The sequence below is a fragment of the Ursus maritimus genome, unplaced genomic scaffold (assembly GCF_017311325.1).
Source record: "Ursus maritimus isolate PB19 unplaced genomic scaffold, ASM1731132v1 scaffold_19, whole genome shotgun sequence".
NCBI classification, from domain to species: Eukaryota; Metazoa; Chordata; class Mammalia; order Carnivora; family Ursidae; genus Ursus; species Ursus maritimus.
In genome coordinates, this window is record NW_024424341.1 from 27,426,901 (window position 1) to 27,453,794 (window position 26,894).

The 26,894-nt window shown below is 41.4% G+C and overlaps 1 protein-coding gene across 1 annotated transcript in view; it reads left to right on the plus strand.

The window, feature by feature from the left end:
* The window catches only part of HYDIN (HYDIN axonemal central pair apparatus protein), a 394,665-nt gene that overhangs the window by 121,340 nt on the left and 246,431 nt on the right, over positions 1-26,894 (plus strand). Inside the window, exons 9-10 of the mRNA XM_008702363.2 lie at positions 542-743; positions 6,999-7,182. Of these exons, the coding sequence (XP_008700585.2) occupies positions 542-743; positions 6,999-7,182 (386 nt within the window). The remainder of the gene's footprint in view (positions 1-541; positions 744-6,998; positions 7,183-26,894) is intronic.

Sequence of the window (26,894 nt, forward strand, 5' to 3'; positions counted from 1 at the left end):
TCAGCTCGTGCTTGGGATAAAGAGGAGGCATATGGTTATAATTCTAGAACTCAGGTACCCTCATGGTCAAACTGTAGGATTTAAAAATATTACAAAGAAGGGGTGCCTGGATGGCTCAGTCGGTTAAGTGTCTGACTCTTGGTTTCAGCTCAGGTCATGCTCTCAGGGTCCTGGGCTCTGCACTCAGTGCAGAATCCGCTTGTCCCTCTCCCTCTGCTCCTTGTGCTCGCTCGCTCTCTCTTGAATAAATAAATAAAATCTTTAAAAAAAATTACAAAGAAGAAAAGGTAATACCCACCATAACAATTCATATTTTATGTGGTTTTTACAGTGAACAAATAAGATTCTTTGATTCTCTATAACTACACCAAACATAATACTTAAGTTTTCTGATCGTGTCTGATCTCTGGATTGATGGCAGGGGAGGGGGAGAGAATGAAATGTCTAATGCTTCTATTATAACTTCACCTTGGGGAAAAAATATCCTAGTAGTCATTCTAGAGTAAATCTCAAAGTGTGTTTGTACTTTGTTAATTTCTAGGTGAAAAAGTCTTTCTATCTCTGTATGGAGCTGCCATAGACATGAATATAAGGCTGGACAGGAATTCCTTGATCGTTGAGAAAACCTACATATCTCTGGCCAATCAGCGAACTGTAACTATTCACAACCGCAGTAACATCATTGCCCATTTCCAGTGGAAGATATTTGCTACCCAGGAAGAGGAAGATGGAGAAAAGTATAGGTTTGTAAGAAAAATCACCAATATGCTGTAATTGTGGGGGGGGGATCTCAAAGCTCAGTTATTATGAAAAATCTGTGACTTTTGTGGTAAGTTTTTAACCAACTCAAACGAGGTCAGATTTTTTATAACTTGGTTCTGGTGTATGATGCTCCTTTTCTCATTTAAAGAACTTGAATTGAGCTATGTGGAACGTATGTTGTCCATCCCCAGTTCGTCTTAACCTGGTTATAGTTTATTAGTAGCTAAACTCCTGGATTTTAAAGACCAAATATATCATTTTTCACTAATCTCTCAAAACTAACCTACAGGACTGTTTTTTGTTTCCTAACCCTAGTCAGATTGGTCAGATTTCATAGTTTCTAAAAATAATCTCTTTTGGATTGGGATCAGTGTGGATTTTTTTTTTCAGTGAGAAAATATTTCCGGAAAATATGAAGAATGAGGAAAAAGAAGGGCTTAGATACAGTGGCTTTTATATTCTTAGCTTTAGTAGCGTTGCTCAATCCCTGCTAACCATATAATTTAATAATGATTTCTTGTTGGTATCTTTAATCTTCTACATTTTAAAATACTTCAGGCAGTGGAGAAAATTAATAAAGTGGCAAACCAAACTCTTTTAACTAATCTCATCACTGTTAAATTTTGAATATTTCTTTTTACTGAATCTATCCCTGCCTCTTTTAAAGTCCATTTTCATTTTTATCTCCTTCCACCCTCCCTGAATTAGCACTTTCGCTGCTCATTGGAATTTATTTCAGCCTTTTTTATTTGCCTCTCCATTTTCATTAAAGATTAGCCCTGGGAAGCTTCAAAGCTTTGTTTAAAACCAAGTTAGTATGTGATAAAAATAAAAGTCTTAGGTCCACAGAAACCAGGCAGAAATCCCCCAGTGTTCTGTCCCTAATTGAATCAGAAGGAGCTGTGACAATGGCAGGACACAGTGGACCAGAAGCTTTATCATTCAGACAATGAGCTTTAATCACTGGATTACCACTGTGCCATCTTCAAAAAGTGAAAAAAGAAAAGCCTTTCCTGCCTAAAAACTTCAGTTTGCCTCATCGCAGAGAAATACCAGTAGTTCAGAAAGGCAAGAGGAAACTGCTTATGCACCGCTTCCTCTGTCCTGATTCCCTCGTTCAAGAGCGTACCAACAGTCAGAATGGTCCAAGCATGCTTACAGATAAAATGGGAGAGCAGGTACAAACAAACAAACTCCAGTAAACAGTGTTTCAATATCCTGCTTGTCCTGTGGGCATCGTCTTTTGGGGGGAATGGTCTACACTGTCAGAAGGAAAGCCAGCTTTACCTTCAACTGTGTGCATTTGACTATAACACATGACTGATGCCACGCCGATGTCCAAAAAGTGTTGAAGGAAGTTAATTTCAACAGTGAAACTCAAGAAAAACTTAAACCACTTGTTATCAGATATGCCACAGATAGAGAATATAATTTCAACGACGCCTGGATGGACATTTCTTTCTTTTATTCTTCTACTTTACCTCCTCTGATACTCAAACCCCTTATCACTTTCATATTATCCTGAGGCTTATTCTTCCTTTTCTCTTGCGTTGCCTTTCTTTCGCTATCTTTCTTGCTCTATTAGTTCCTCTAGCAATTTTTTTTTTGTAGCAAGAGAATAATACAGAATAGCAGTTTCTTTTTTTTTTTTTTTAAAGATTTTATTTATTTATTTGACAGAGAGACAGCCAGCGAGAGAGGGAACACAAGCAGGGGGAGTAGGAGAGGAAGAAGCAGGCTTCCAGTGGAGGAGCCTGATGTGGGGCTCGATCCCATAATGCCGGGATCGCGCCCTGAGCCGAAGGCAGACGCTTAACGACGGTGCCACCCAGGCGCCCCAGAATAGCAGTTTCATAATCATGCTTGGAAGCCTACTTTGATCATCTAGACCTTGTCCCTCCATTAAACAATGAACTTGAGAAGTGGCTTCAAATGACTGAATAAGAATACTTCCATTTTCACTTTGGGTGACACCTGGCAACACAACTCCTGTTTCTCCCAACCGGATTGGTTGATCTAAGTGAAGAGGTTATTGAATATGCTGCTCTTTACCTTCTGCCTCCCCCTTTCCTAGGGCCAGATGTCCAGGGCAAGAGGGGAAATAGAGTTAGAGGGGAAATAGGCCGTTTATGCCCAATTCCTTATTTGGCTAGGTTGTCTTTTCTGTTTTATGCCTCTTTTGTTCCTTGTTATATCCCCAACCATGCCATAACTTTCATTTTTTAATGTATTTTTTAAATTGAAGTTCGTGTTATTAGTCATGAATTCTTGTCCTGGACCTAACTAGCCATGTAATGCCCATCCTCTCAAAAAGCTAGACAAATATAGAGAGGTTTGCCTTTTACTGAACATTTAGTTTGATCCTCAACTTGGAGCAGAGAGAATCTGTTCTAAATGGGCTCATGCATACTTTGAGAGAATAAAGTTTCCCTTTGTAGCTCCCTAAGGACCCAAGATTTAAAACTTCAGTGTAGATTTTTAGGTGAGACTCAAGAGTCTGCCCACTGCTGTCCAGTTGTAATACGGCTTAAAGCTCATTCTAAGGCATTCATCTTACAGGAGTTGAAAGTTGCTCATTGGTCACATTGAAAATGCTAATCACTTTATTTTTTTTTTATTTATTTTTATTTTTTTTAAGATTTTATTTATTTATTCGACAGAGATAGAGACAGCCAGCGAGAGAGGGAACACAAGCAGGGGGAGCGGGAGAGGAAGAAGCAGGCCCATAGCAGAAGAGCCTGATGTGGGGCTCGATCCCAGATCGCCGGGACCACGCCCTGAGCCAAAGGCAGACGCTCAACCGCTGTGCCACCCAGGCGCCCCAATGCTAATCACTTTAATACCCTCAGGACCCTATTCTAGTCATTGTGGTTTCTGTCCTCCAGCATCTTTTTTTAAAAAAAGATAGATTTATTTATTTATTTATTTATTTATTTATTTGAGAGATCGAGCGTGGGGGCGGGGCACAGGAAGAGGGAGAGTCTCGAGCAGACTCCTCACTGAGCTCAGAGCCCCTGATGTGGGGCTCAATCCAGGACCCCAAGATCATGACCTGAGCCAAAATCAAGAGTAACTGTCTGTGCTACCTAGGCACCCATGTCCTCCTGCATCTTGATGATGTGACCTGAGTCAAGACTTCGATATCTCTTCTCTCTGTGGTGAAATTCCAGCCTTAGTCAGGAGTAGGAAACCCTATTCCTCTCTGGCAGTTTATTATTTCCATTTCAAGAAGGATGACTTACTCTTTACCTATCAAACCAAAACATGTTGGTACCAATCTTAGGACATATGTCCATGTTTGAGATCCTTGGGCTAATCCCAGGCTCTAGACCCTGACAATGAAGATGTCACTCCCCCTAGGAAGAAGTTCTGGGCTTTAAGTTTTGTTTTTGTTTTTTCATTTTTTTAAACCTTCAGAATGAGATATAGGGACCTTCAAAAATTATCTTTTGGGTCTTCCTCTTTGTTGACGTTTTTTTCTGGGACTTGCAGAGAAATTAATCTCCTCAGAAACAGAAGCTGCATTTATCTCTCCCTACTTCCTCCCCCTTGTCCTGAGGGATTATAAAACATCCTACCAGATTCTTTCATAATCATTCTTACCACAGTTTATTATATTCGGAGACTTGGCATTGGCTTTTGAGGATTTTTGCTTTCCATTTCTCCATGAAGGTCATAGCCATTGTTTTAATAGCATTTGGCTCTAATTCTAGATTGTTCTATACAAGAACTCCTAGAATCCTCAGTGGAACCCCCACAAAGTTGTCAGCATGGATTTATTCCACAATATTCAGGTGCAGGAAGTGACATGTTTCTCTGGGTTGATCAGTTTTAATTGGGCTTTGAGCCTGCCATCTGGCCAATAATAAATTTAATCTTAGTTGTGTTTGGGAGTCCCTTCTCTTCCCCAGGGTGATACAAGAATCTGAGGACTTGGATGGTACTTGGTAAACAGGAAGGCAGACCTAGTCTTCAGTTTATAATAGTCATCACAGAGTTGCTCGGTGTCCAGGGTCATATGGTCCATTTGAAGATGGATGACTTCATCTTTTCCATGCCAAGTGTGGACATGAGAGTATTTCTCTCTTGAAGGCCAAAGCTCTTAGTTTTTAATCTCAGCATCCAGTTACACTCCTTGGGGGTGCTGCAAAGGAGCAGGGTCCCAGCACCTCAACATAAGGGAGCATTACTGGTTCAATGCTACTGTACCTGAGACACAAGTTTTTCCCATTCATTATAATCCATAGGCTAGACTGTACTTGATACCTGAAAGTGGCTACCAGACCATTTCTAAAATGGGTTAAATCCATGGTTTTATGAGAGAGAGGGCTAGTGTGTGCTCTGATGAAAGGTTTCCTCATCTGTAAAACAGAAGCACCTCTGAAGGTAGGAGACCATGAATAGCAGCAGGACAAGACGGCCCAAAAATAGACTGAGGTTTATAGGAGCCCTTGTTGGAGTCAGCTGAGATCAAGGTGTTTCATGTTCCCTTCTTAAACTCTCAGCCATGGCTCCCGTTCTCTAATCAGAGGGCAAAGAGGAAGACATATAGTGCATCATGACCCCCTTTGCATTATGTGGCTGTGAGTGATTCATGAGTCCCAGCAGTGTGGGAGAAGAGCATTTGGGAATTTTTGTTTCATTCTCTTTTGTTTTCTGTTGTCAGGTTGGGGTTGATCATACTCATCAGTTCATGCAGCATTATCGTCCTTGGTCTATGTAAGATATTTTATTTCCGCACCGCACTTCCATTAACCCCCTAAAGAAATGGAATGTTTATGATTCCCATTGTTTGTTTAAGTAATCCTTCAGTCTCTCACATCAGATTTACCCACATCCGTTAGTATTATTGCAAGCACTTCGATGAACATCTTTCTGGCTGTGTCATTGTTTATATCCATGATTGTTTCTTCAGGATATATTCCCAAAGGTAGGTATCATAAATTCTGCTCACAGGAGTAAGTGGTTTCCTTTCTTCGGACTGACTTCTCTTTATTTGTCCTGTTCTGCCCAGCAGTGTAGAAGGACTGTGGCCCTGGTTACCTTGGACACTGATTTCCAGCTAGCAAAGAGAAGGAAGCACAGGGTGCTTTCTTCCTGGGACCACAACACATGGAACCCCTTTCTTTGACTTCTTTATCCTCTGTGACCAAAGGGCCCTGAATGCTAAGTCATTAAAAAGAGCTGTTTGGCATTGCTGAACATACAGGAAGTCTTTTAGAAAGTGGTTGGGGCTGGGACAGGAATTCAGCGACCCGGGCTTCTTATTGAGCACTCACTTAGCTGAATAAATTGTCTCTAACCATTGGCAATATCAGCAAAATGCTGGGAAAATGGTCCTATGTCCTGGGAGGAGATAAAATCCAGTCGTCAAAGTGCAGATGAAGTAACAGTACTAGGAGTGATGTGAGCACAGCTTTGGTGAGGACAGTGAGGAGAGTGTTGGGGAAGGCTGTTTTTCTGACTTACCACGATGGATATTAAGAACTAGAAGGAGAGAAAGAAGGAAGTGTCTTTAGGTGCGGTTTGAGCATTTTATAAGCTTGAGAGCTTGGTAGGTGCCTGGGGTTGAACCGGGGAGAAAACAGTATTTATTATCTTCTCTGTCCCAGGAACTGTCAGATCCTTGATCACATTTTTATCTTCCACACATCTTTATGATGGAGGAGCTCCTATTATCTCTGTTGTATAGGTGAAGGCACTGAGGCTGGGATTAATTCAGGAAATTCCAAAGTCATAGAGCTAGTAAATGATAGCAGAGCCAGTGTCCAAGCCGAGTCCTTGCTGGTTCCAGATTCTGTTCTCTAGGTAACTAACAGCTAAGTATTAAGAATTAAAGCTAAGTAAGTTTAAAAAGAAACAAAATTGTTTTTCAAGTGTTCGAGGCAGGGTAGATATTAAATATTTAAAAAGCAGCCTGGGAAACAGAATTATCTGAAAGAAAATATTTATCTAAATATACATAAGGGCTCAGTAGTAAGCAAACGGGCATTGAGTAGAACGGGAAGCCCAGGAGGACTTGTTGAAGGAAGTGACTAAAGATCAGCAAACTGATGCTCTTGAGAGGTTGAAGTCCAAGGTCACTCAGCTCCTATGTTACAGACTTATGGCAAAGAGGGACCATCTCAAGGTGATGGGCGAGACCACTTCCAGGATGACGGACTGGAAGCGAGGGCTTTGTAATGTTCTTCATGGGAGTACCAAAATGAATCTCACATTTCCTATATTTTCTTTAGAGTCTGTGATGATCTGAGCAAAGAGGAAAAGAATGAGACCGATGAGTTTCTTGAAGAGTGCATTTATGATCCTTCACTCCGAGAACAACTTTCCATTCTCTCCCGCACCTTTGAGAATCAGAGGAGGCTGGTTCAGGCAGACAGCATGCTCTTCTTGAGTAACGTTTTCACTGTCGAGCCCCTGGTGAGCACATAAATAAAATCTGACTATACAGTAAGCATAAGTGGGGGCACAGGGCTTATTTTGATAAAAGTACTCACTCTGGGATTGATAATGAGTTCTGAGAGCATAAAGATTTCAGCTGAAAGCCTCATTATGAGACAGTGAATGAAGTTTAACGGCAAGAATGTTCACAGGTCACATTCATAGGTCATACTTTCTACCCACAAACTGCTGTGTTAAACATCTCATATGTGTTACTCAATTTATCTCATTTATATATATATGTTATCTTACAACAACCTTATAAGGTATCATCAGTTCTGCATTCTACAGATGAGGAAATAAAGACTTAGAAAAATTCAGTAACTTGCTCCAAGACAAGCAGTGTCCGCATTTAGAAATGTATCCCTGACCAGTCTGACTCTAGGGCAGGTTTTCCTAACCTCGGCACTGTTGACCTCTGGAGCTAGATAATTCTTTGTCCTGTACATTGTAGGATGTTTAATAGCATCCCTGACCTTTACGCACCAGATGCTAATTGTGACAACCAAACTGTCTCCAGCCATTGTCATATGTTCCCCTGGTGGGCAGAATCACTTGGGTTGAGAACTGCTTTGCCCTTAATTCACTCCATAAAAACTGACTGACTGTATGCTCTGTATTAGGGACCATGTGTATACAAAGCACAAGTGAACAAAATAGACATAGTCCTTGACCTCACTGGTGAGGCCTGGGTCAGACTTACAACAGGGTTGGTCTGATTCCACAGACCCAACTCTTGACCACATTCTCTACTGCTTCGGAATGGAAGTAGCTAATACCTTCTATATTTACTATGTGCTAGGCACTGTGCACGACCTTACACCTAGCAAACGTAGAGTGATATGAGGGTAAAGATAGCAAAAGAAGTTGAGAAAGCCCTGGGGTGCTTGGGTGGCTCAGTTGGTTAAGCATCTAACTCTTGATTTTGGCTCAGGTCATGATCTCAGGATCGTGAGATCGGGCCCCATGTCCACCTCTGTGTTGGTCTCCATGCTGGGCATAGATCCTGCTTAAGATTCTCTCTCTCCCTCTCCCCCTCTGCTCATGTGCGTGCTTGCTCTCGCTCTCTCTCTCAAAGACAAAACAAAACAAAACAAAACACAAGAAGAAGAACAAGAAGAAGTTGAGAAAGCCCAAAGCTAATTGGAGCTGCTGGATTGTTACTATTCAAACCATTTGGAGAGAAGACATGAGCACAGGGACACATTCGAATACAAGATCACTGGTGGGAAATGCCACTGGCTTGTAAAAACCTGTTTTCCTTATGTCTGCACTTCCAAAGTGTTTTTAAAGGATAGAAGATAGAAAGGGGATTCCATAGCTAAATAAGTTTCACAAACAGGGGGTTCAGTATTGTTTGAAAGGTTTCTTTGCTGTAAAATGTCTAAGTTTTAATATGATAATGTGCATTATAATTTCCAAGAGAGAGCCTTCTCCTTGGAGACATGATTTGGGACTATTGTTTTGCAGGACCTGCTGTGTGAATCTCTGGTGAAGACAGTCAGGTATACTAGTTCAGAGGTTGAGGTGATTGTCAGAGGCCAAATTAGAGAAGGTTTCTTGGGAACAGAGCCTTGAATTAGGTCTTGCAGGACTGGGCTTTTGAAAAACAAAATGGGGGATGTGTATGGCATGGATAAGTCAAGGCTCCAGGAATGTATCAGTTTGCTTGAAGTAAAGGGTTGATGTGGGATAATAAGGTTGGAGATAGGACTTGAGGTTAAATCTTCTCTCATCTCAGGAGACTGTCCAGGGCTCAGTTGAGCAAAGGGATCTTGAGATACGATGGGCTAGACCAGCAAGAGGTTAAAACAAGATGAACATATAGTCTTGGGAGAACAGGACAGGTGCCTATGATAATAGATCAAGCCAGAAGATGTTAAAGAGGTTAGGAAGGCATTATAAGTCCAAGCAGGCAAGGCCTGAGCTGGGCAGGGGCAGGGAGGAGCATCAGTTATGGTAATCTTAGACACACTGGCAAAGTCCAGAGTATAGACAGTCCAGGATTCTTCCCAGTTGGTATGGGAAATCTGGGCTGATGACTGCTGTCCTGTTTGTCATAGCCTTCTGGGAATGAATGGCTCTGGGATGGCAAATATCGGTTGTCAGGAGGAGGTAGGAGGCCCACAGGTGAGTTTTGTACATTTTCAGTTCAGGAAGTAGAAAGACTGGGATTACCTCAGATTTCCTTCTCTTTATGAGCTTTTTCATAACTTGAAGCTTCTTATGGAGATGGGGGAGACACATGTGTTTTAAAATGTGGCATTTTAATATGATTGCTTTTGAACTTTAGATAAGAACTGAATTGGGTGTTATCATCACAAGGCATCTTTTCACCATTAGGAAGAAATTTTTTTTTTAATAGGGATATACAAAAGTGGTATCTTTTAAATAAATGAGACTAATTTTGTTTATATTGTGTGGAAAAAAATCACTGGAAACAAGAAGGGGTAATATTCACTTAGAGTATAAGTGGTATTTATGACATCTGTAATGATTTTATTTTTTTCTGTACACTGTTCACTTTTCTTCTCATAGTATTCATTAGCCGGTTCTTGACAATTTTTGCAAAATGAAAATGAAGGCATGAAACTTTCTTAAAGTTATTCTGGTCAAAATAGCTGAACTCAGTGTCAGTAATAGTAAATTACTTATTAATGTTAATCTCCCTTTTTTTCCCCCTCCTTCAAGATCCTAATGGTTTTGTAGAAATGCAGTTCTTATGAATGTAATATACTCTTACCTTGTAAATTAATTTGAAGCTTTTTAATAGGGAAAATTTAGCCATTTTATGAGCTTTTTTTATTTTTTATTTTTTTTAATAACAATATTTTTTAATTATGTTAGTCACCATACAGTACATCCCTAGTTTTCGATGTAAAGTTCCATGATTCATTACTTGCATATAACACCCAGTGCACCATGCAATACGTGCCCTCCTTAATACCCATCACCAGCCTATTCCAATCCCCCACCCCCTCTCCTCTGAAGCCCTCAGTTTGTTTCCCAGAGTCCATAGTCTCTCATGGTTCATTCCCCCTTCTTTTTACCCCCCTTTCTTCTTCCCTTTCTTCTCCTACTTCTTATGTTCCATAAATGAGTGAAACCATATGATAATTGTCTTTCTCTGCTTGACTTATTTCACTTAGCATTATCTCCTCCAGTGCCGTCCATGTTGCCACAAATGTTGAGAAATCATTCTTTTTGATGGCTGAGTAATATTCCATTGTATATATGGACCACATCTTCTTAATCCAGTCATCTGTTGAAGGGCATCTTGGCTCCTTCCACGATTTAGCTATTGCGGACAATGCTGCTATGAACATTGGGGTGCATATGGCCCTTCTCTTCACTACGGCTGTATCTTTGGGGTAAATACCCAGTAGTGCAATTGCTGGATCATAGGGTAGCTCAATTTTTAACTGTTTAAGGGACCTCCACACTGTTTTCCAAAGTGGTTGTACCAACTTGCATTCCCACCAACAATGTAGGAGGGATCCCCTTTCTCCACATCCTCTCCAACATTTGTTGTTTCCTGCCTTGTCAATTTTGCCATTCTAACTGGTGTAAGGTGGTATCAAAGCTGGGGGCATCACATTGCCGGATTTCAAGCTGTACTACAGAGCTGTGATCACAAAGACAGCATGGTATTGGTACAAAAACAGACACATAGACCAATGGAACAGAAGAGAGAACCCAGAAATGGACCCTCGGCTCTTTGGGCAACTAATCTGACAAAGCAGGAAAAAACATGCAGTGGAAAAAAAGACAGTCTCTTCAATAAATGGTGCTGGGAAAATTGGACAGCTACATCCAAAAGAATGAAACTTGACCACTCTCTCACACTATACACAAAGATAAACTCCAAATGGATGAAAGACCTTGATGTGAGACAGGAATCCATCAAAATCCTAGAGGAGAACATAGGCAGCAACCTCTTTGACATCGGCCACAGCAACTTTTTTCATGACACATCTCCAAAGGCAAGAGAAACAAAAGCTTCTTGATACAAACGTGAGCTATATATTTTTTGCTATTGAGATTTTGGTTTTCTGAAAGAAGTAAATAAATGCTACAGTAGTTTTGGATGAGAGAGTTGGCAAAGGACTTACAGAAGAGATGAATTTTGGAGGAAGGGTAAAATTTAAGTAAGTGGAAAGGAAGGAGAATATTTCCAGTTGGAGAAATTGTGAAAATAAAGTATTAAATAACAATGAGTGGGCCAGTTTTGCTGGGGCAGGCAGTCACGGAAGGATGGGAAGGTGAGTAGAGGAAGTCTGGGCTGCCTGGCCAACCTGTTGAACTGTAGACTGCAGCCTCCTGCTTCCCACAGTGCACTTCTGCAAATACTGGATCTGATGGGGGATAAATGTGTGTTCCTTGAAAAAAGGAAGTTCTGTGGTCAAATAAGTTTGAGAAATACTAGTTCAAGAGAAGATGATTCTCCAGGGAGTAGAGTGCAAGCAGTATTTCCCCATGACTACAGATCGCTTCTCCCACAGCATGCCGAGCGTATTGGAGACTCACCGTGGGGCTTGGAGCAGACGCGTGATGTGTACAGATGTTCAAGAAATATTACCTTGGTAGCCACGAGTGGATCAAGTTGGAGGAGGGTGGATTGGGGCTGAGAAGGTGGTGCAGGTCAGGCAAGAGAAGTGTGCTAGTGCAGGAAGTACCAGGGAGACTGAACATCTCTGCAGGTAAGTGCAGGGTGATGTGTGAAGGTCATGCTGACCTGGATGGTCAGCCTGCTGATGGTTGGAAACCAAAGGAAATGGTAGATGTGGGAGATATTCAAAAGAAAGGTATTAAAGTGCTTTGTGATTAGTTGTTGAGGGTGAGACATGGTGAGGAATCACATGTCTCCTCAGATCTGAACTAGAGTTGCTGGGAGAATTATGATGTCTTTGATGGAAATTAGCAAATCAGGAGTCTTGGGTTTATTCCTGGCTTTGCCAAAAGTATATGTGACCTTAAACAAGCCATTTGATCTCTCTTGGCTTTGGTTGCCTTGTACATAAAATAAGGATGTTGAGGTAGGCTGGTTAGATCCTTTTTGACTCATAAATTTTGATTCTCCAATTTGGGAACAGACTCTGAGCTCCTTCAAGTCAAGGAGCTCTTTATCCTTATCTGTGCCTCAGGCCTACCACAGTGCCAGTAAATGGAGGACGGGAGAAGGGAGAAAGGTAGGAAAAAAGGAAGGAATGTAAATCAGTTGATAATCACGAGTCTGGTTCTGGATATGTTAAATTTGAGATGACATTAGATGTCCAAAAAGTTTTGGAAATGCAGTATTAAATATGTAGGAGAGGAATCAGAAGTGGAAGCAAGATTTGTGAGCATCATATAGAAGTCTTCATTGAAGGCATGCAAAGAAGATGGAAATTCCAAGAGCAGAGCAAACTAGGAAAATTGCAGAGGGCCCAAGGCAGCTCCCAGATGCTCACCTTTGGGGACCTTGCAAAAAGAGGAGAAGCTGTAAATTCACAGAGAAGGATGGCTAAGAGGAGAAGCAGCCAGCTGGGAGCACAGCAGCATATCTCACACGTCTTTCTACCCTAGTCTAGCAGGTTCATCACCATTTTCTCCTGAAGTTCTCTTTGAATCTTGCTCATGTATTAGATCAGCTATGCCAAATGGCTACTATTTAATTTCTGACAAATGAGCTATGCATCAGTGATGAGTTTTTTATTAGGGTGTGATTCCTTTTAATTAGCTTCTTGATATGAGTTTAGTTCACAGTAGAAGCAGGGGAGATTAAAACCAAGCAGTGTTACCTACTGATCTAAAGATCAATCTCTAATGGATACCCTGTCCAAAAAAAAAAGAAAATAAAAGGCACATGCAGGGGCTTAGAGACCACCTCGCTTTCTGAAGGGCTCTTCAGCCTCTGTGTCCACTGAGAAAGGACATTGTCTTCAAATGAGGTAAACTTAAAAAGGAAAAAAAAAACTGTTACCTTAGGGTCTGGAAAGAAATAATAAATGATATGCTTATTTTCTCAGGCCCACATCTAAATATCTTGGTTCTTCAGTGTATCGCCTGAAACCAAGTTTAGTTTAGCCCTTACTGATTTTTGTGCATATTGAATGTTTTCTGGGAATATTGCTCCTATTCTAGAGGCTCTTGTAATTTAAAGCAAGTAGATTTAGGATCCAGATCAGTCACTGTCCCTAAAATGCCCAGAGGTAGTGATGAGTTTGAATTTAATAAAATTTTATTAATTTGCTCATGTGAGAAGTAGTTTAACTCAATGCTGACCCAAACTCTAGGACTGCAGGTTCTTATTCTCTTCTACCACCTGTTCACCACTTGGCCACTGGGTAGTTCCATTGTCTTAGCTCACTTTCTTCTCATTGTGCTCATTGTATAACATTGCCATAGAATCTGTTGTTCAAAACTTGAGTTATTCTGGAACGTCTTGGATATGTACTGATATGGTCTCAGAATGCAGAGATGAGAGTTTGTCTTTTGAGAAACTCCAGAGGTGATCACTGGTAGAGAAAGGGGGTAGACAGGGACCCAAAGTGACCATCAGGGCAGATACAGGGCAGAGGTCTGGAAGGATTTTTTAAAAATCTTTATTAGGTAATTTATTGATATTCCAGTGGTAGGCCATGATTATTGTTCTAGTCATCAATATATACCACATGTATTGTACTATTATTTATATCAAGTTCCTCATGTCACTTCTTTTGATAATGTCTTGGAATATTAGCCTGAAATTTTCCACTTATGCCTTGCCAAGGGAAGGTACCGGGTTCTGTAGAATACTGATTATTTCTCAGGCTGTCTGCTTCTGTGTAGTTTTTTCCCCCACTTTGGAAAAAAAAATTGCAAAACTGAGTCTATTATGAATGTTTTGTGCCCTCCAGAAATCAAGTGGAATTGACTACTTTCAGAAATATTATATTCTATTTTACTAGATGGACTCTGGCTATACAGAATTTTGACAGTCTCATTATGTTATATCCTCTGCTTAGGTCTCTTGGGTACCCTGAGTGAGAGAGATTCAAAGACAAAAACCACAAATCTGAGAACTGCGAGGCAGAAGAGTATCACAGGGCAAAAAGAGAATTAAGCTTTCAATTTCCATGGGTGTTTGGGAGTCCTCTGAGAAATCGAAACACAGATGTGCTGGCCTTGTTTCTGGACTCTGCTACTCCTGGCTCAGGTCACTCTTCCAAGATGCAGCAATTTTCTGAATGTTTAACACTTGATATTTTCTCAAAAAGAAAGGCCTGGGAATGTAAAGATATTTGCCCAAAATGATCCTAACTGATGGCCTTACATCGGTGAGCAGGGAAAACATTTCTACTTCTGTTAGCAAATGTCTTTTCCATCAAAGAAAACTTCATCCAGTATCCCTAAGGAAGCCTTAGCTTAATTTAACTAAGCCTCAAAAAGGGAAGGAAACTTGATCATTTATTCATTACCATGTAAGTAATAGTAAACCATGCTTTGTCGTCACCTAAGCCTACAGAAAACATGNGGTTCAGCAATTCAGACTGAAAGGACAGCTCAGATTTAGTTTGCTTTATTTTCCCCAAATCGGCATAGCATGTAGGCTCAGCAGAACCAGGTTGGGTGGAAGCCCAGATAGCTTCCAAAGAGGAAAGATCTAGCTCTTTACTGCAAACCCCTTCCACTTCTTGTACCATTAGTCGTGAGTCATATTGCAAACATGTGGGAGCTGACTCCTTGGAAATGGACACCAGAAGGGAGAAAGGAGGACAGGAATCTGCTGAGAGCAAGCTGTCCTTGACAAGTCACAGCTCTCCTGTCAGTACGGTTTTCCATTCTTCAGCCTCCCTTTATTATTGTTTGTCCTCTGCAATCCTTGTGCTCAGGCAGACCTTTTCCAGTTGTGCTGGTACATCCGCTATTGTACCGGAGAGCCATTGTAGGTGGAGGGAGGCCTGGAAGAAGTCTTGGAAACAGCAGAGTTCCTCGTGGCTCATTAAATAAGGTAACAGCCTTCAGCGTTGAAAGAGATTCAAGTCTGTTCTCTCTAGAGAAGGGCATGAACATCACATACAGCTGCCTCCGCTCCTAGAAAACTGCAGTGGAAGTTTCATTGCATATGGGTTGAGGTATCTCACAGATGGCCAGATCTTAGACCCCTCTCATAGAAACGTTACTGGTCATTATTTTAAGAATCAAAATTTTGCTGTAATCACAGTGTCCTGGCCCAGGAATTACAGTGGAGTAGAAAAGTCTCCTTGCATCTCATGTGCCAACTCAGTCTTTTCTCTCAATGATAATTGGGGTAGTTACTTCACTACGTTAGCTTCCTTTTTTCTTTTTTCCTTATGTCTCTTTGAGACAACTTCTACTTGCACTAAGTGATGATAAAGGGAACCATGATTTCTCTCATTGATTTGGAAGATTCTAGAAGAGCAATTGTAGGTGGTGAAACAGATTATAATTTCTCGTCAGTGTTTCTCTTTTTAATTGATTGATAGAAATTTGATTAAGAGGATATTTTTATTTCCCCAGAGAAATTTTAAATTTTTTCCTTAAATATGATAACGCAGCTGAAAATACTTGTTTATGTAGTCAGGGATTTTTCCATTTTGGTGGAACTTGATGGAATTCATCACACATTATACAGCTGCTCTTGAAATCATATTTCACTGATCTTGTTCAGAACTGATTGCACCCTGACCCTACCAGGAGAGCATTATAAAGATCTTGCAATACATTTCTGAAGAGCCACAACATACTCAAGTTGACTGTGTCATCCAAAGGAACCTCCTGTGAGTCACCTTCCGAGGTCTCTGAACATATGAGCGTACCGTGCCTCCTGCTTTGTTCACCACATGGGAACACCGGGTCATGCTGGCCTCATCTAAGCCTGAGTATCAGTTGCAGTGTTTTTAGATCTCTTCCGGCCTTTTTTTTTTTTGCCTTTTTTTCCCCTTTTCTTTAATGATATGAGATAGATGAGGCCTAACCTTTTGTTATAATTGCAGGGGTGTTCAGGAAGTTAAAGAAAAATATGTTATAAAATCCCAGTTCTTCCACTTATGGTTGGTGTGGTCTTAGGTGAGATACTTAGCTTCTCTTTGCTTTGGTCGTCTCATCTAAAATGGGGATAATACTGCACAAGGTTGTAAGGTTTGAGGTGGATATTGTACATCCGTACTTACCACCGTGCTGGGAACCCGAACTCTCGGTTAGTGGTTGCCAATATTATAATTTTGAGTTAGATGTGATTCGGTCTCATCAGATTAGGGAGTATGATTGGAAAGTATAATATTTAAGTGGCAAACATTTGGATCACTCTGCCAAATTTAAGTCGGGGGTTAAAATGCAACGATTTAGTGTGACAAATGTAGGCATTGAGTCATATTGTAAACTATTTTCCAGATAACCAAGTGAATTAAATGTATATGTAACTCTGTTCTTGCAGTCGGGTTCTGATTTTGCAAAATTTGCAAAAGTAATCCTTCATTGGAAGGGAGAAAGTGAGGGATGACGGAAGGGAGAAGGGAGGGAGATGGGTGCTAGGTGGAAAGGAAGGTGATTTTAAAAATATTTTCTTTTTTATTTAAGGATTTTCAAAGGAGATTTTTTAAAAGACCCCCTTTAGTCTTTGTCAATGTAAGTTTTTAAGAAGATAATTTTAAAAGGACACTTTTCTCATGAAGGTATCAATCACCTGTTATGAACTAGTGGCAGTGTGTTCATAGACATCTTACAGAAAGTCTCGGAACTGAATCCATCAGGTTGCTTGGTTGGTTGTTCTTATTCCAGAAGGAAACATGAAGTTCCGTTTCCAGAGATTTTTAATATTTGAGTAAAAACTGCAATGTAAGAGTTAGCTTTAGACCTGAAAAGTTGATTCAAATTCAGAGTTCACTATGAATTCAATTCGATTCAATGTTGATTCTTTCTAGAAGCCTACTTGATCAATAAGTGAAATGCAGCTATGGATCTGAAGGAAAAAAACAAAACATTAAGACCAAGAAGGAAAATAATTATAACATAACTGAAGGCTATTTTGGCAGTTATTTTCCACAAACAACATTAATCGTCACTTACAGATCATATCCTAGAGGCTCCGCCTCTCATTTGGACCAGGGGAATAGACAGTGAGGGGAGAGAAGTCATACATGGAAGGAATGCGGAACAGCAGGGGTTCTGTGTGATGAGGCTGCTTTTCAAGGACGGGGAAGAAAAGATATTGATGGCAGAGCAGCCAGGGAAAATTCTGAATGTTTTGGTTTTCGGAAAGAGACTTTAGAACTGAACAATAGTGAAGGGAACATTCTTTTCAGAGACTTAAATGACATGGAAGTTAATTTCAGGAGGGTTGGAGAAGTGATGTGAAATGTTTCAGAGCTATGTAAGTAAAAAGTGAGATCAGTTTAGGCTGATCACCTGTTTCCAAGGTTTATTTTCTCCAATTTGCTAGAAAGTGCTATGTTGAGTTTTTGCCCTAAAGAAACAGAAGTTATTTCACTTTTATTTTAATCCCAACTGAAAAATAACTATCCTTCTACATGTTCCTAACTCCTTCAAATGACCTAGTATCGAAAACATCCCTCTGTGAGAGGAAACTGAATGACCACCCTTCTGTTTTTATAGATACACATAGTCCTCTTACTGCACGTTACCTGCAACCAGCCCAGGAGAGGCTTTTATTTTTTTTTTTTAAAGATTTTATTTATTTATTTGACAGAGACAGATAGCCAGTGAGAGAGAGAACACAAGCAGGGGGAGTGGGAGAGGAAGAAGCAGACTCCTAGCGGAAGAGCCTGATGTGGGGCTCGATCCCAGAACGTTGGGATTACGCCCTGAGCAGAAGGCAGATGCCTAACAACTGCGCCACCCAGGCGCCCCCAGGAGAGGCTTTTAGAATAGGATTTGTCCTTGAATTTCCTCCCAGGGCTCAGTAAAAGCTGCAAGTTACTAATGGATGTCTCAGGCACAGTAAAACCACTGCAGTCCAGGATAAGAAAGCACTGAGCCCACGGTCCCATTCGCTCAGACTGAACCCTGTGGACTCAGATTCCCTCACCAAGCAGAAGGGCCTCTCAGCCTCTGGGAGCCTCCATATCAGGCGATCTTATGGATCACATCCAAACACCAGCACTCCCTCCTCTAGGGAGCTTCTAGTCACCTATAAAGTGTGTCTTCCCACCATTTTCCAACACACCAGTTCTGACAATCATACTTCTGTGATGATGGGGGTGTCAAAGAATGCTTCTGGGATAGAACTTAAGTGTGTTACCTTCTTGTTTGCATAGGGACTTTGGATTCTCTTGCTGGGATAATGCTTTTGAAAGTGGTCTGGCTTACCCCAAGCCATAAGATGCTTGAGTTTTCTCACATGTACTGAGGTTCTCTGATTTCCAGTGTATCCTTCTAAGGGTCACTTCCTCCTATCCTGGTGAGACTTCTCTAGCATAGGTTTTCTCAGAATTCAAGGTAGCTCCTTTGGCCAATCAGTTTGGATAAAAACAGGTTAGCCGTGTCTATTCTATACCCCAAAATAAAGCAGTGTCTAAACCCACCAGGGGAATATATTTGTCTGTTGTTAGGAGGAAGCCCAGGTCTTCAGCTCTTCTGAGGTGGAATGCCCACTAATGCACCTGTGAATGGACGAGTCACCTTTTATACCTGGCCTCTTTGCCCATTCTAGTCATGGGTGTTCCTAACGCTCCATGTCATTGGAACCCCCACAAATCCTAAAGGGCCCAGTATTTTCCATTTGCCGCAGTGAAACACCTCAATAAGTGAAAATGCTTGGGGCTTCCTGCTTCCCCGCATGCTCTCCGAGGCCCCTTTCAGCTCTAAATTTGTATGACTTTTGTGGTTCCAGTTGAGGAGAAAATGGCAGAAATATGCTGCAAAGATGAATAGGCATCTGCTAATAAGTACACAGAGTGCAAACTGAGTGGCTATGACTGATCGGTTAAATACATTGAGAACTATGAGCCGCCCATGGTTTAGGGCCAGGAATGAAGCAGTCCCTGCCCTTATGGGGCCCTCATCCTCGTGGGCTGATCTGGGCTGTAAGAGCTCCCAGGGCCCCCAGGATGCTCATGGCCCTCGCTGCTGCTCCTTCTGTGCCCTTTGTCATTGTGAAGTCAGGGGATGCTGCCTGGGAAGTGCACTGATCAGTCTGTTACCTTCATAAACAAACCCAAGTGGGCTCTAGTTTGCTATCTCCACCCTCTTGTTTGATGTCTGCATTTTAAACCATTTTGTTCTCTGCTTGATTCTTTACTCCAGCACTATGTTCATTTCAGCCAGACTGGAGTGAATAGAACATGCATTGGGGATTGTCTGAAACCTGAGCCTAATTATTTACCAACTTATCTTTTCTTAGTTTTCTATTTAGCTGGTGGGATCATTTAAAGTTCTTTGAATGTGATTATCACTTATGCCCTACTTGATCTATTTACAAAATCCATTTAAAAATACATGCTTTTTCTCCCCCAGTTTTTTCAATACTATCATCTTATTCTTTGCAGGCGGCATAAAGATAACACCGATTATAGTAAACAGTTATTTATTTATTTATTTATTTATTTATTTTTTCGTTTCAAATTCTTTTTTTTTTTTGGGGGGAAAATTAACCAGTACATCCCCGGTTTCCGATGTAAGGCTCAATGATTCATCAGTTCTGTATAACACCCAGTGCACCATGCAATACGTGCCCTCTTTACTAACCATCACCGGTCTATCCCATTCCCCCACCCCCCTTCCCTCTGAAGTCCTCAGTTTGTTTCTCATAGTCCATAGTCTCTCATGTTTCATTCCCCCTTCTGATTACCCCCCCTTTCTTTATCCCTTTCTTCCCCTACCGATCATCCTAGTTCTTATGTTCCATAGATGAGAGAAATCATATGATAGTTGTCTTTCTCTGCTTGACTTATTTCACTTAGCATTATCTCCTCCAGTGCCGTCCATGTTGTAGCAAATGTTGAGAACTCGTTCTTTCTGATAGCTGAGTAATATTCCATTGTATATATGGACCACAACTTCTTAATCCAGTCATCTGTTGAAGGGCATCTCGGCTCCTTCCACGATTTAGCTATTGTGGACATTGCTGCTATGAACATTGGGGCGCATATGGCCCTTCTCTTCACTACGTCTGTATCTTTGGGGTAAATACCCAGTAGTGCAATGGCTGGATCATAGGGTAGCTCAATTTTTAACTTTTTAAGGGACCTCCACACTGTTTTCCAGAGTGGCTGTACCAACTTGCATTCCCACCAACAATGTAGGAGGGATCCCCTTTCTCCACATCCTCTCCAACAATTGTTGTTTCTTGCCTTGTCTATTTTTGCCATTCTAACTGGCGTAAGGTGGTATCTCAGTGTGGTTTTGATTTGAATTTCCTTGATGGCTAATGATTTTGAACATTTTTTCATGTGTCTGTTAGCCATTTGTATGTCGTCATTGGAAAAGTGTCTGTTCATATCTTCTGCCCATTTTTTTGATTTGTTTATTTGTTTCTCATGTATTGAGTTTGAGAAGTTCTTTGTAGATCTTGGATACCAGTCCTTTATCTGTAGTGTCATTTGCAAATATATTCTCCCATTCCGTGGGCTGCCTCTTAGTTTTTCTGACTGTTTCCTTGGATGTGCAGAAACTTTTAATCTTGATGAAGTCCCATAAATTCATCTTATCTTTTGTTTCTCTTGCCTTTGGGGATGTATAATGAAAAAGGCTGCTTTGGCCAATGTCGTAGAGGTAGCTGCCTATGTTCTCCTCCAGAATTTTGATGGATTCCTGTCTCACATCGAGGTCTTTCATCCATTTGGAGTTTATTTTTGGTATGGTGTGAGAGAGTGGTCAAGTTTCATTCTTTTGCATGTAGCTGTCCAATTTTCCCAGCACCATTTATTGAAGAGACTGTCTTTTTCCCACCGGATGTTTTTTCCTGCTTTATCAAATATTAGTTGCCCAAAGAGCTGAGGGTCCATTTCTGGGCTCTCTATTCTGTTCCATTGGTCTATGTGTCTGTTTTTTTGCCAGTACCATGCTGTCTTTGTGATCACAGCTTTGTAGTACAGCTCGAAATCCGGCATTATGATGCCCCCAGCTTTGTTTTTCCTTTTCAGCAGTTCCTTGGAGATTCAGGGCCTTTTCTGTTTCCATACAAATTTAAGGACTATTTGTTCCAGTTCTTTGAAAAATGTCCTTGGTATTTTGATCAGGATAGCATTGAAAGTGTAGATTGCTCTGGGTATCATGGACATTTTAACTATGTTAATTCTTCCAACCCATGAGCATGGTATATTTTTCCATCTTTTTATGTCTTCCTCCATGTCTTTCAAGAGTGATTTATAGTTTTTAGAATATAGGTCCTTTACGTCTCTGGTTAAGTTAATTCCAAGGTAACGTATGGTTTTTGGTGCTATTGTAAATAGGATGGATTCCCTCATTTCTCTTTCTTCGGTCTCGTTATTCGTGTATAGAAATGCAACTGATTTCTGAGCATTTATTTTGTATCCTGCCACGTTACTGAATTGCTCTATAACTTCTAATAGTTTGGGAGTGGCTTCTTTTGGGTTTTCCATATAGAGTATCATGTCATCTGCAAAGAGAGACATTTTGACTTCTTCTTTGCCAATTTGAATACCTTTGATCCCTTTTTGTCGTCTGATTGCTGTTGCAAGGACTTCTAGTACTATGTTGAATAATAGTGGCGAGAGTGGGCATCCTTGTCGTGTTCCTGATCTTAAGGGAAAGGCTTCCAGCTTTTCCCCATTGAGAATAATATTTGCAGTAGGCTTTTCATAGATGGCTTTTATGAGATTGAGAAATGTACCTTCTATTCCTACACTCTGAAGGGTTTTAATCAGGAAAGGATGCTGTATTTTGTCAAATGCTTTTTCGGCATCGATTGAGAGGATCATATGGTTCCTGAGTCTTTTCTTGTTGATATGATGTATCACGCTGATTGATTTGCGAATATTGAACCACGCTTGCATCCCAGGTATGAATCCCACTTGATCGTGATGGATAATCCTTTTAATGTACTGTTGGATTCTATTAGCAAGTATCTTGTTGAGGATTTTGGCGTCCATATTCATTAGGGAAATCGGTCTGTAATTCTCCTTTTTGAGGGGGTCTTTGCCTGGTTTGGGGATCAAGGTAATATTGGCCTCATAGAATGAGTTTGGTAGCTTTCCTTCTGTTTCTATTTTTTGAAATAGCTTTAGGAGAATAGGTATTATTTCTTCTTTGAATGTTTGGTAGAATTCCCCAGGAAAACCGTCCGGGCCTGGAGTTTTGTTATTTGGAAGGTTGTTTATCACTGACTCAATTTCTTCATAATTAATTGGCCTGTTTAAGGAATCAATTTCTTCCGGTTTCAATCTTGGTAGTTTATAGGTTTCCAGGAAGGATTCCATCTCTTCCAGATTGCTTAGTTTATTGGCATATAGCTGTTGATAAAAATTTCTAATAATCCTTCCAATTTCAATGGTGTTCGTCGTGACCTCTCCTTTTTCATTCATAATTTTAATAATCTGGGTCCTTTCTCTTTTCTTTTGGATAAGTCTTGCCAGTGGTCTGTCAATTTTATTGATTCTCTCAAAGAACCAGCTTCTAGTCCTGTTGATCTGCTCTACTGTACTTCTGGTTTCTGCTTGATTGATTTCAGCTCTAATTTTGGTCAACTGCTTCCTCGTGCGTGGATTAGGCCTGTCCCTCTGTTGCTGTTCCAGCTTCTTGAGGTGAGAATATAAAAACTGCATTTTAGATTTTTCTATTCTTTTGAGTGAGGCTTGGATGGCTATGTATTTCCCCCTTAGGACTGCCTTTGCAGTATCCCATAGGTTTTGGACTGTTGTATTTTCATTCTCATTGGTCTCCATAAATTGTTTAATTTGATTTTTGATTTCCTGGTTTATCGAGTCATTCCTGAGCAGGATGGTTCTTAGTCTCCAAGTGTTTGAGTTTCTTCCAAATTTTTCCTTGTGGTTGAGTTCCAATTTCAGAGCGTTGTGGTCTGAGAATATGCAGGGGATAATTTCAATCTTTTGGTATCGGTTGAGACCTGTTTTGTGTCCCAGAACATGGTCTATTCTTGAGAATGTTCCATGGGCATTAGAATAGAATGAGTATTCTTTGGTTCTGGGGTGTAGTGTTCTATATATATCTATGAGGTCCAACTCGTCGAGTATGGCATTCAAAGCCTTTGATTCTTTGCTTAGTTTTTGCCAGGGTGTTCTGTCTATTTCTGAGAGTGGAGTGTTGAGGTCCCCTACTATTAATGTATTTTTATTTATATGTCTCTTTATTCTGGTTAAGAGTTGGCTTGTGTATCTTGCTGCTCCCCTGTTGGGGGCATATATATTTATAATTGTCATATCCACTTGTTGAATACTTCCCTTAAGAATAATATAGTGCCCTTCTGCATCTCTAACTATAGTCTGTAGTTTAAAATCCAATTTATCTGATATGAGAATTGCTACCCCAGCTTTCTTTTGAGGTCCATTTGCGTGAAAGATGGTACTCCATCCCCTTACTCTCAGTCTGAATGCATCTTTGGGTTCGAAATGAGTCTCTTGTAGACAGCAAATGGATGGGTCATTTCTTTTTATCCAATCTGCAACCCTGTGGCGTTTTATGGGATGGTTCAAACCATTTACATTAAGACTGATTACTGAGAGATATGATTTTAATGTTGCCATGTTGCCAGTAAAGTCTTTGTTTGTATTGGCTGTGACTTTCTGTTCTGTATCACTCTTGGGGCCTTTTTACTTTTATAGAACCCCCCGTAATATCTCCTGTAGGGCTGGTTTCGTGGTTACAAAATTGGTTAGTGACTGGCGATTCTGAAATGTCTTTATTTCTCCATCAATTCTGAATGACAGCCTTGCTGGATAAAGGATCCTTGGCTGCATGTTTTTCTCTGAAAGAGCTTTAAATATGCTCCCCCAACCCTTTCTCTCATTCCAGGTCTGTGTAGACAGGTCTGACGTAATTCTGATGCTTTTGCCTTGGTACGTGAGAAATTTCTTTGCCCTGGCCGCTTTCAATACTGTATCCTTGCATCTAATATTTGCGAATTGCACTATGACGTGACGTGGCGTAGGTTTGTCGTGGTTGAGCTTGGGAGGGGTCCTCTCTGCCTCTTGGACACGAATGTTTGTTTCCCTTGCTAGATTAGGGAAGTTTTCAGCTACAATTTGTTCAAATATCTCTTCTAGACCTCTGTTTTTCTCCACCCCCTCGGGGATGCCGATGATTCTAACATTGGATCGTTTCATTGAGTCAGTAATCTCCCGTAACCTACATTCGTGGGCGTGGATTTTTTTAAGACCATCTTCTATTTTCATTTTTTCCTCTATTAACCCATCCTCCAATTCACTAACCCGTTCCTCTGCTTCTGCGACCCTGGCCGTCAGAGCCTCTAGTTTTGCCTGCATTTGGCTCATAGAATTTTTAATTTCTGTCAGATTCGCTCTCATTTCTGTCCTTAGGGATTCTATATTCTCAGTAACCTTTTCGTTAATAGTTTTTTCAATTCTACTCATCATTTTGACCATCGTTACTCTGAATTCCATTTCTGATAATTTGGTTACATCCATATCCATTATTTCTGTGGCAGAGGCCACAGATTCACTGTCTTTTCTTTGCTGGGGGGGGCTTCTCCTTCTTGTCATTCTGATGAAGAGAGGTTGCGGGGTTTCCAGAGCCCAAATTCTTGACTGGGTCCCAGGCCGTGCCCCTTGTTTTATAGGGATCTTAGGGATGTGGGCTTCTTCTTTAAAGATTTTATTTATTTATTTATGTGGCAGCCAACCAGCGAGAGAGGGAACAGAAGCAGGGGAGTGGGAGAGGAAGAAGCAGGCTCCCAGCGGAGGAGCCCGATGAGGGACTCCTTTCCGGAACGCCGGGATCACGCCCTAAGCCGAAGGCAGGCGCTCAATGACTGCGCCACCCAGGCGCCCGGGTTGTGGGCTTCTTGATTTTTCAGCCTGCCTTCTGTGTTCTGGGGGAGGGGCCTGCTGCGCCGATACTCAGGCAGCCCTGTTTGGGTAGAGTCTCCGCGTCCCCTGCGAGGGGGGATGGGGATGGGCACTCCCTGAGCCGGTATTTCCAGGCTTTTGTTCTCTGGCGGCTTTCCCTGGCGGTTTGCTGTGCCTCTTCTGAGAGTCAGAGCAGCAGCGGCCGAATTTCAGCCTCTGTCACAGAACAGAGGGATTGCGGCCCGTTCTCTACTAATGTTCTGGCCACTTTAACTCTGTTTCTGTTGGTGCTGCTCAACCCTGCAGCGTCCCGGGATGTGCGCCCCACACCCGGCGTCCCAGCCCTCACTTCCAGGGCCGGCGCGTCTCTGTCCTTTGTGTTTCTAATGCCGCCAGCCGCCAGCCGCCAGCCGCCCGGCGCGCGCTCCGGAAGCTCCCGGTCTCAGTCTGGATCCAGTGAGCGCACCGGGATTCCGGGGTTCCGTGAGATGCCTGGTGGCGCGCACCCGGCTCACGGTCTCAGTCTGCTGTTTTGCGGGTGCTGACCTCGAGCCCGCCCGCTCCCCCGTGCAGGTGGCTGCCGCTTCCCGGCGCCAGAACGCGGCGGCTCCCTCCCCCTTCCGTTTATCTTCCGATATCTGTGCACGGTTTCATGGCTCCCCGCTTCGTACCTCAATACTCAGCGCTGGAGATGTTCATTTGTAGAGATCCAGATGCGTCTTCCTGCGTCTCAGGCTGGTTCCGTGGTTGTTTAGGCTGGTCTGGTACCTATGCAGCTCGACTCGGAGGACCGGCTGAAAACGGTGTCTCCTACTCCTCCGCCATCTTAACTCCGAAAATAATCCAGTAAACAGTTATTTATTGAACTCTTACTATGTACCAAGTGTGGGGCAAAGCATGTGACCTGCATGACCTTGTTAGACCTTGGGTGGGAAACCCCTTGAGGCAGGTACTACTAGCATCTCCCTTTATAGCCTGACAAGTTAATGAAGAGGCCTCAGGTTACATGGTTAATACAAAAATATTTTTCAAGAAATACCTCGAGGGGTTTTCCGTATGTGGCATGTTGTATTATAATTTCAAAACTAGGTTTCTTTATTATGACTTTTGAGTGGTTTGCATTAAAACAAGAAATATCACACTGGATTAGAATCAGCATTTGACCTGGTCATTGTTTTGCCTTGGGCCATTGTTATGTTTTCACAGAATTACAGTATTTCATTATGCTGTCACCTCAAGAGTAATAGCCCACCCGGACCCTGTATATATATAAGATGCAGCACCTTTCACAAATATTTTTAAATATTTGTATGCATAGTTATCATCCCTCAAAGATGTGAGTTCCATGCAGTCTCAAACCACACCTTTCTTCATCTCTGCAGCCCAGTGCTGGCCGTCTTTTGGCATACAGTGAATGTCCGTTGAATGAACAAATATTGAAAATGCTCTAAACATCTTGGTTTCCTTTAGTAATTATATATTCATGAACTCACTGAAATTATCTTTGAAGTTCATTTCCAAATTGTACCACCTCTTTAACAAGTAGCAGAAATTTACTATCTGTTAGGTAAAATAGTGCTCTCTTTTTATTTGTTGTAAAAATACTTCCTTCAAGTTTCCTGAGGTTATAACATAATAGCAACATTTAAAAGCAGTCCCTTCTCTTCATCACATTGGTTTTCTTTTGTTTTTGTTTTTAAAGATTTTATTTATTTATTTAGAGTGCAAGCGGTGGGGTGGGGCAGA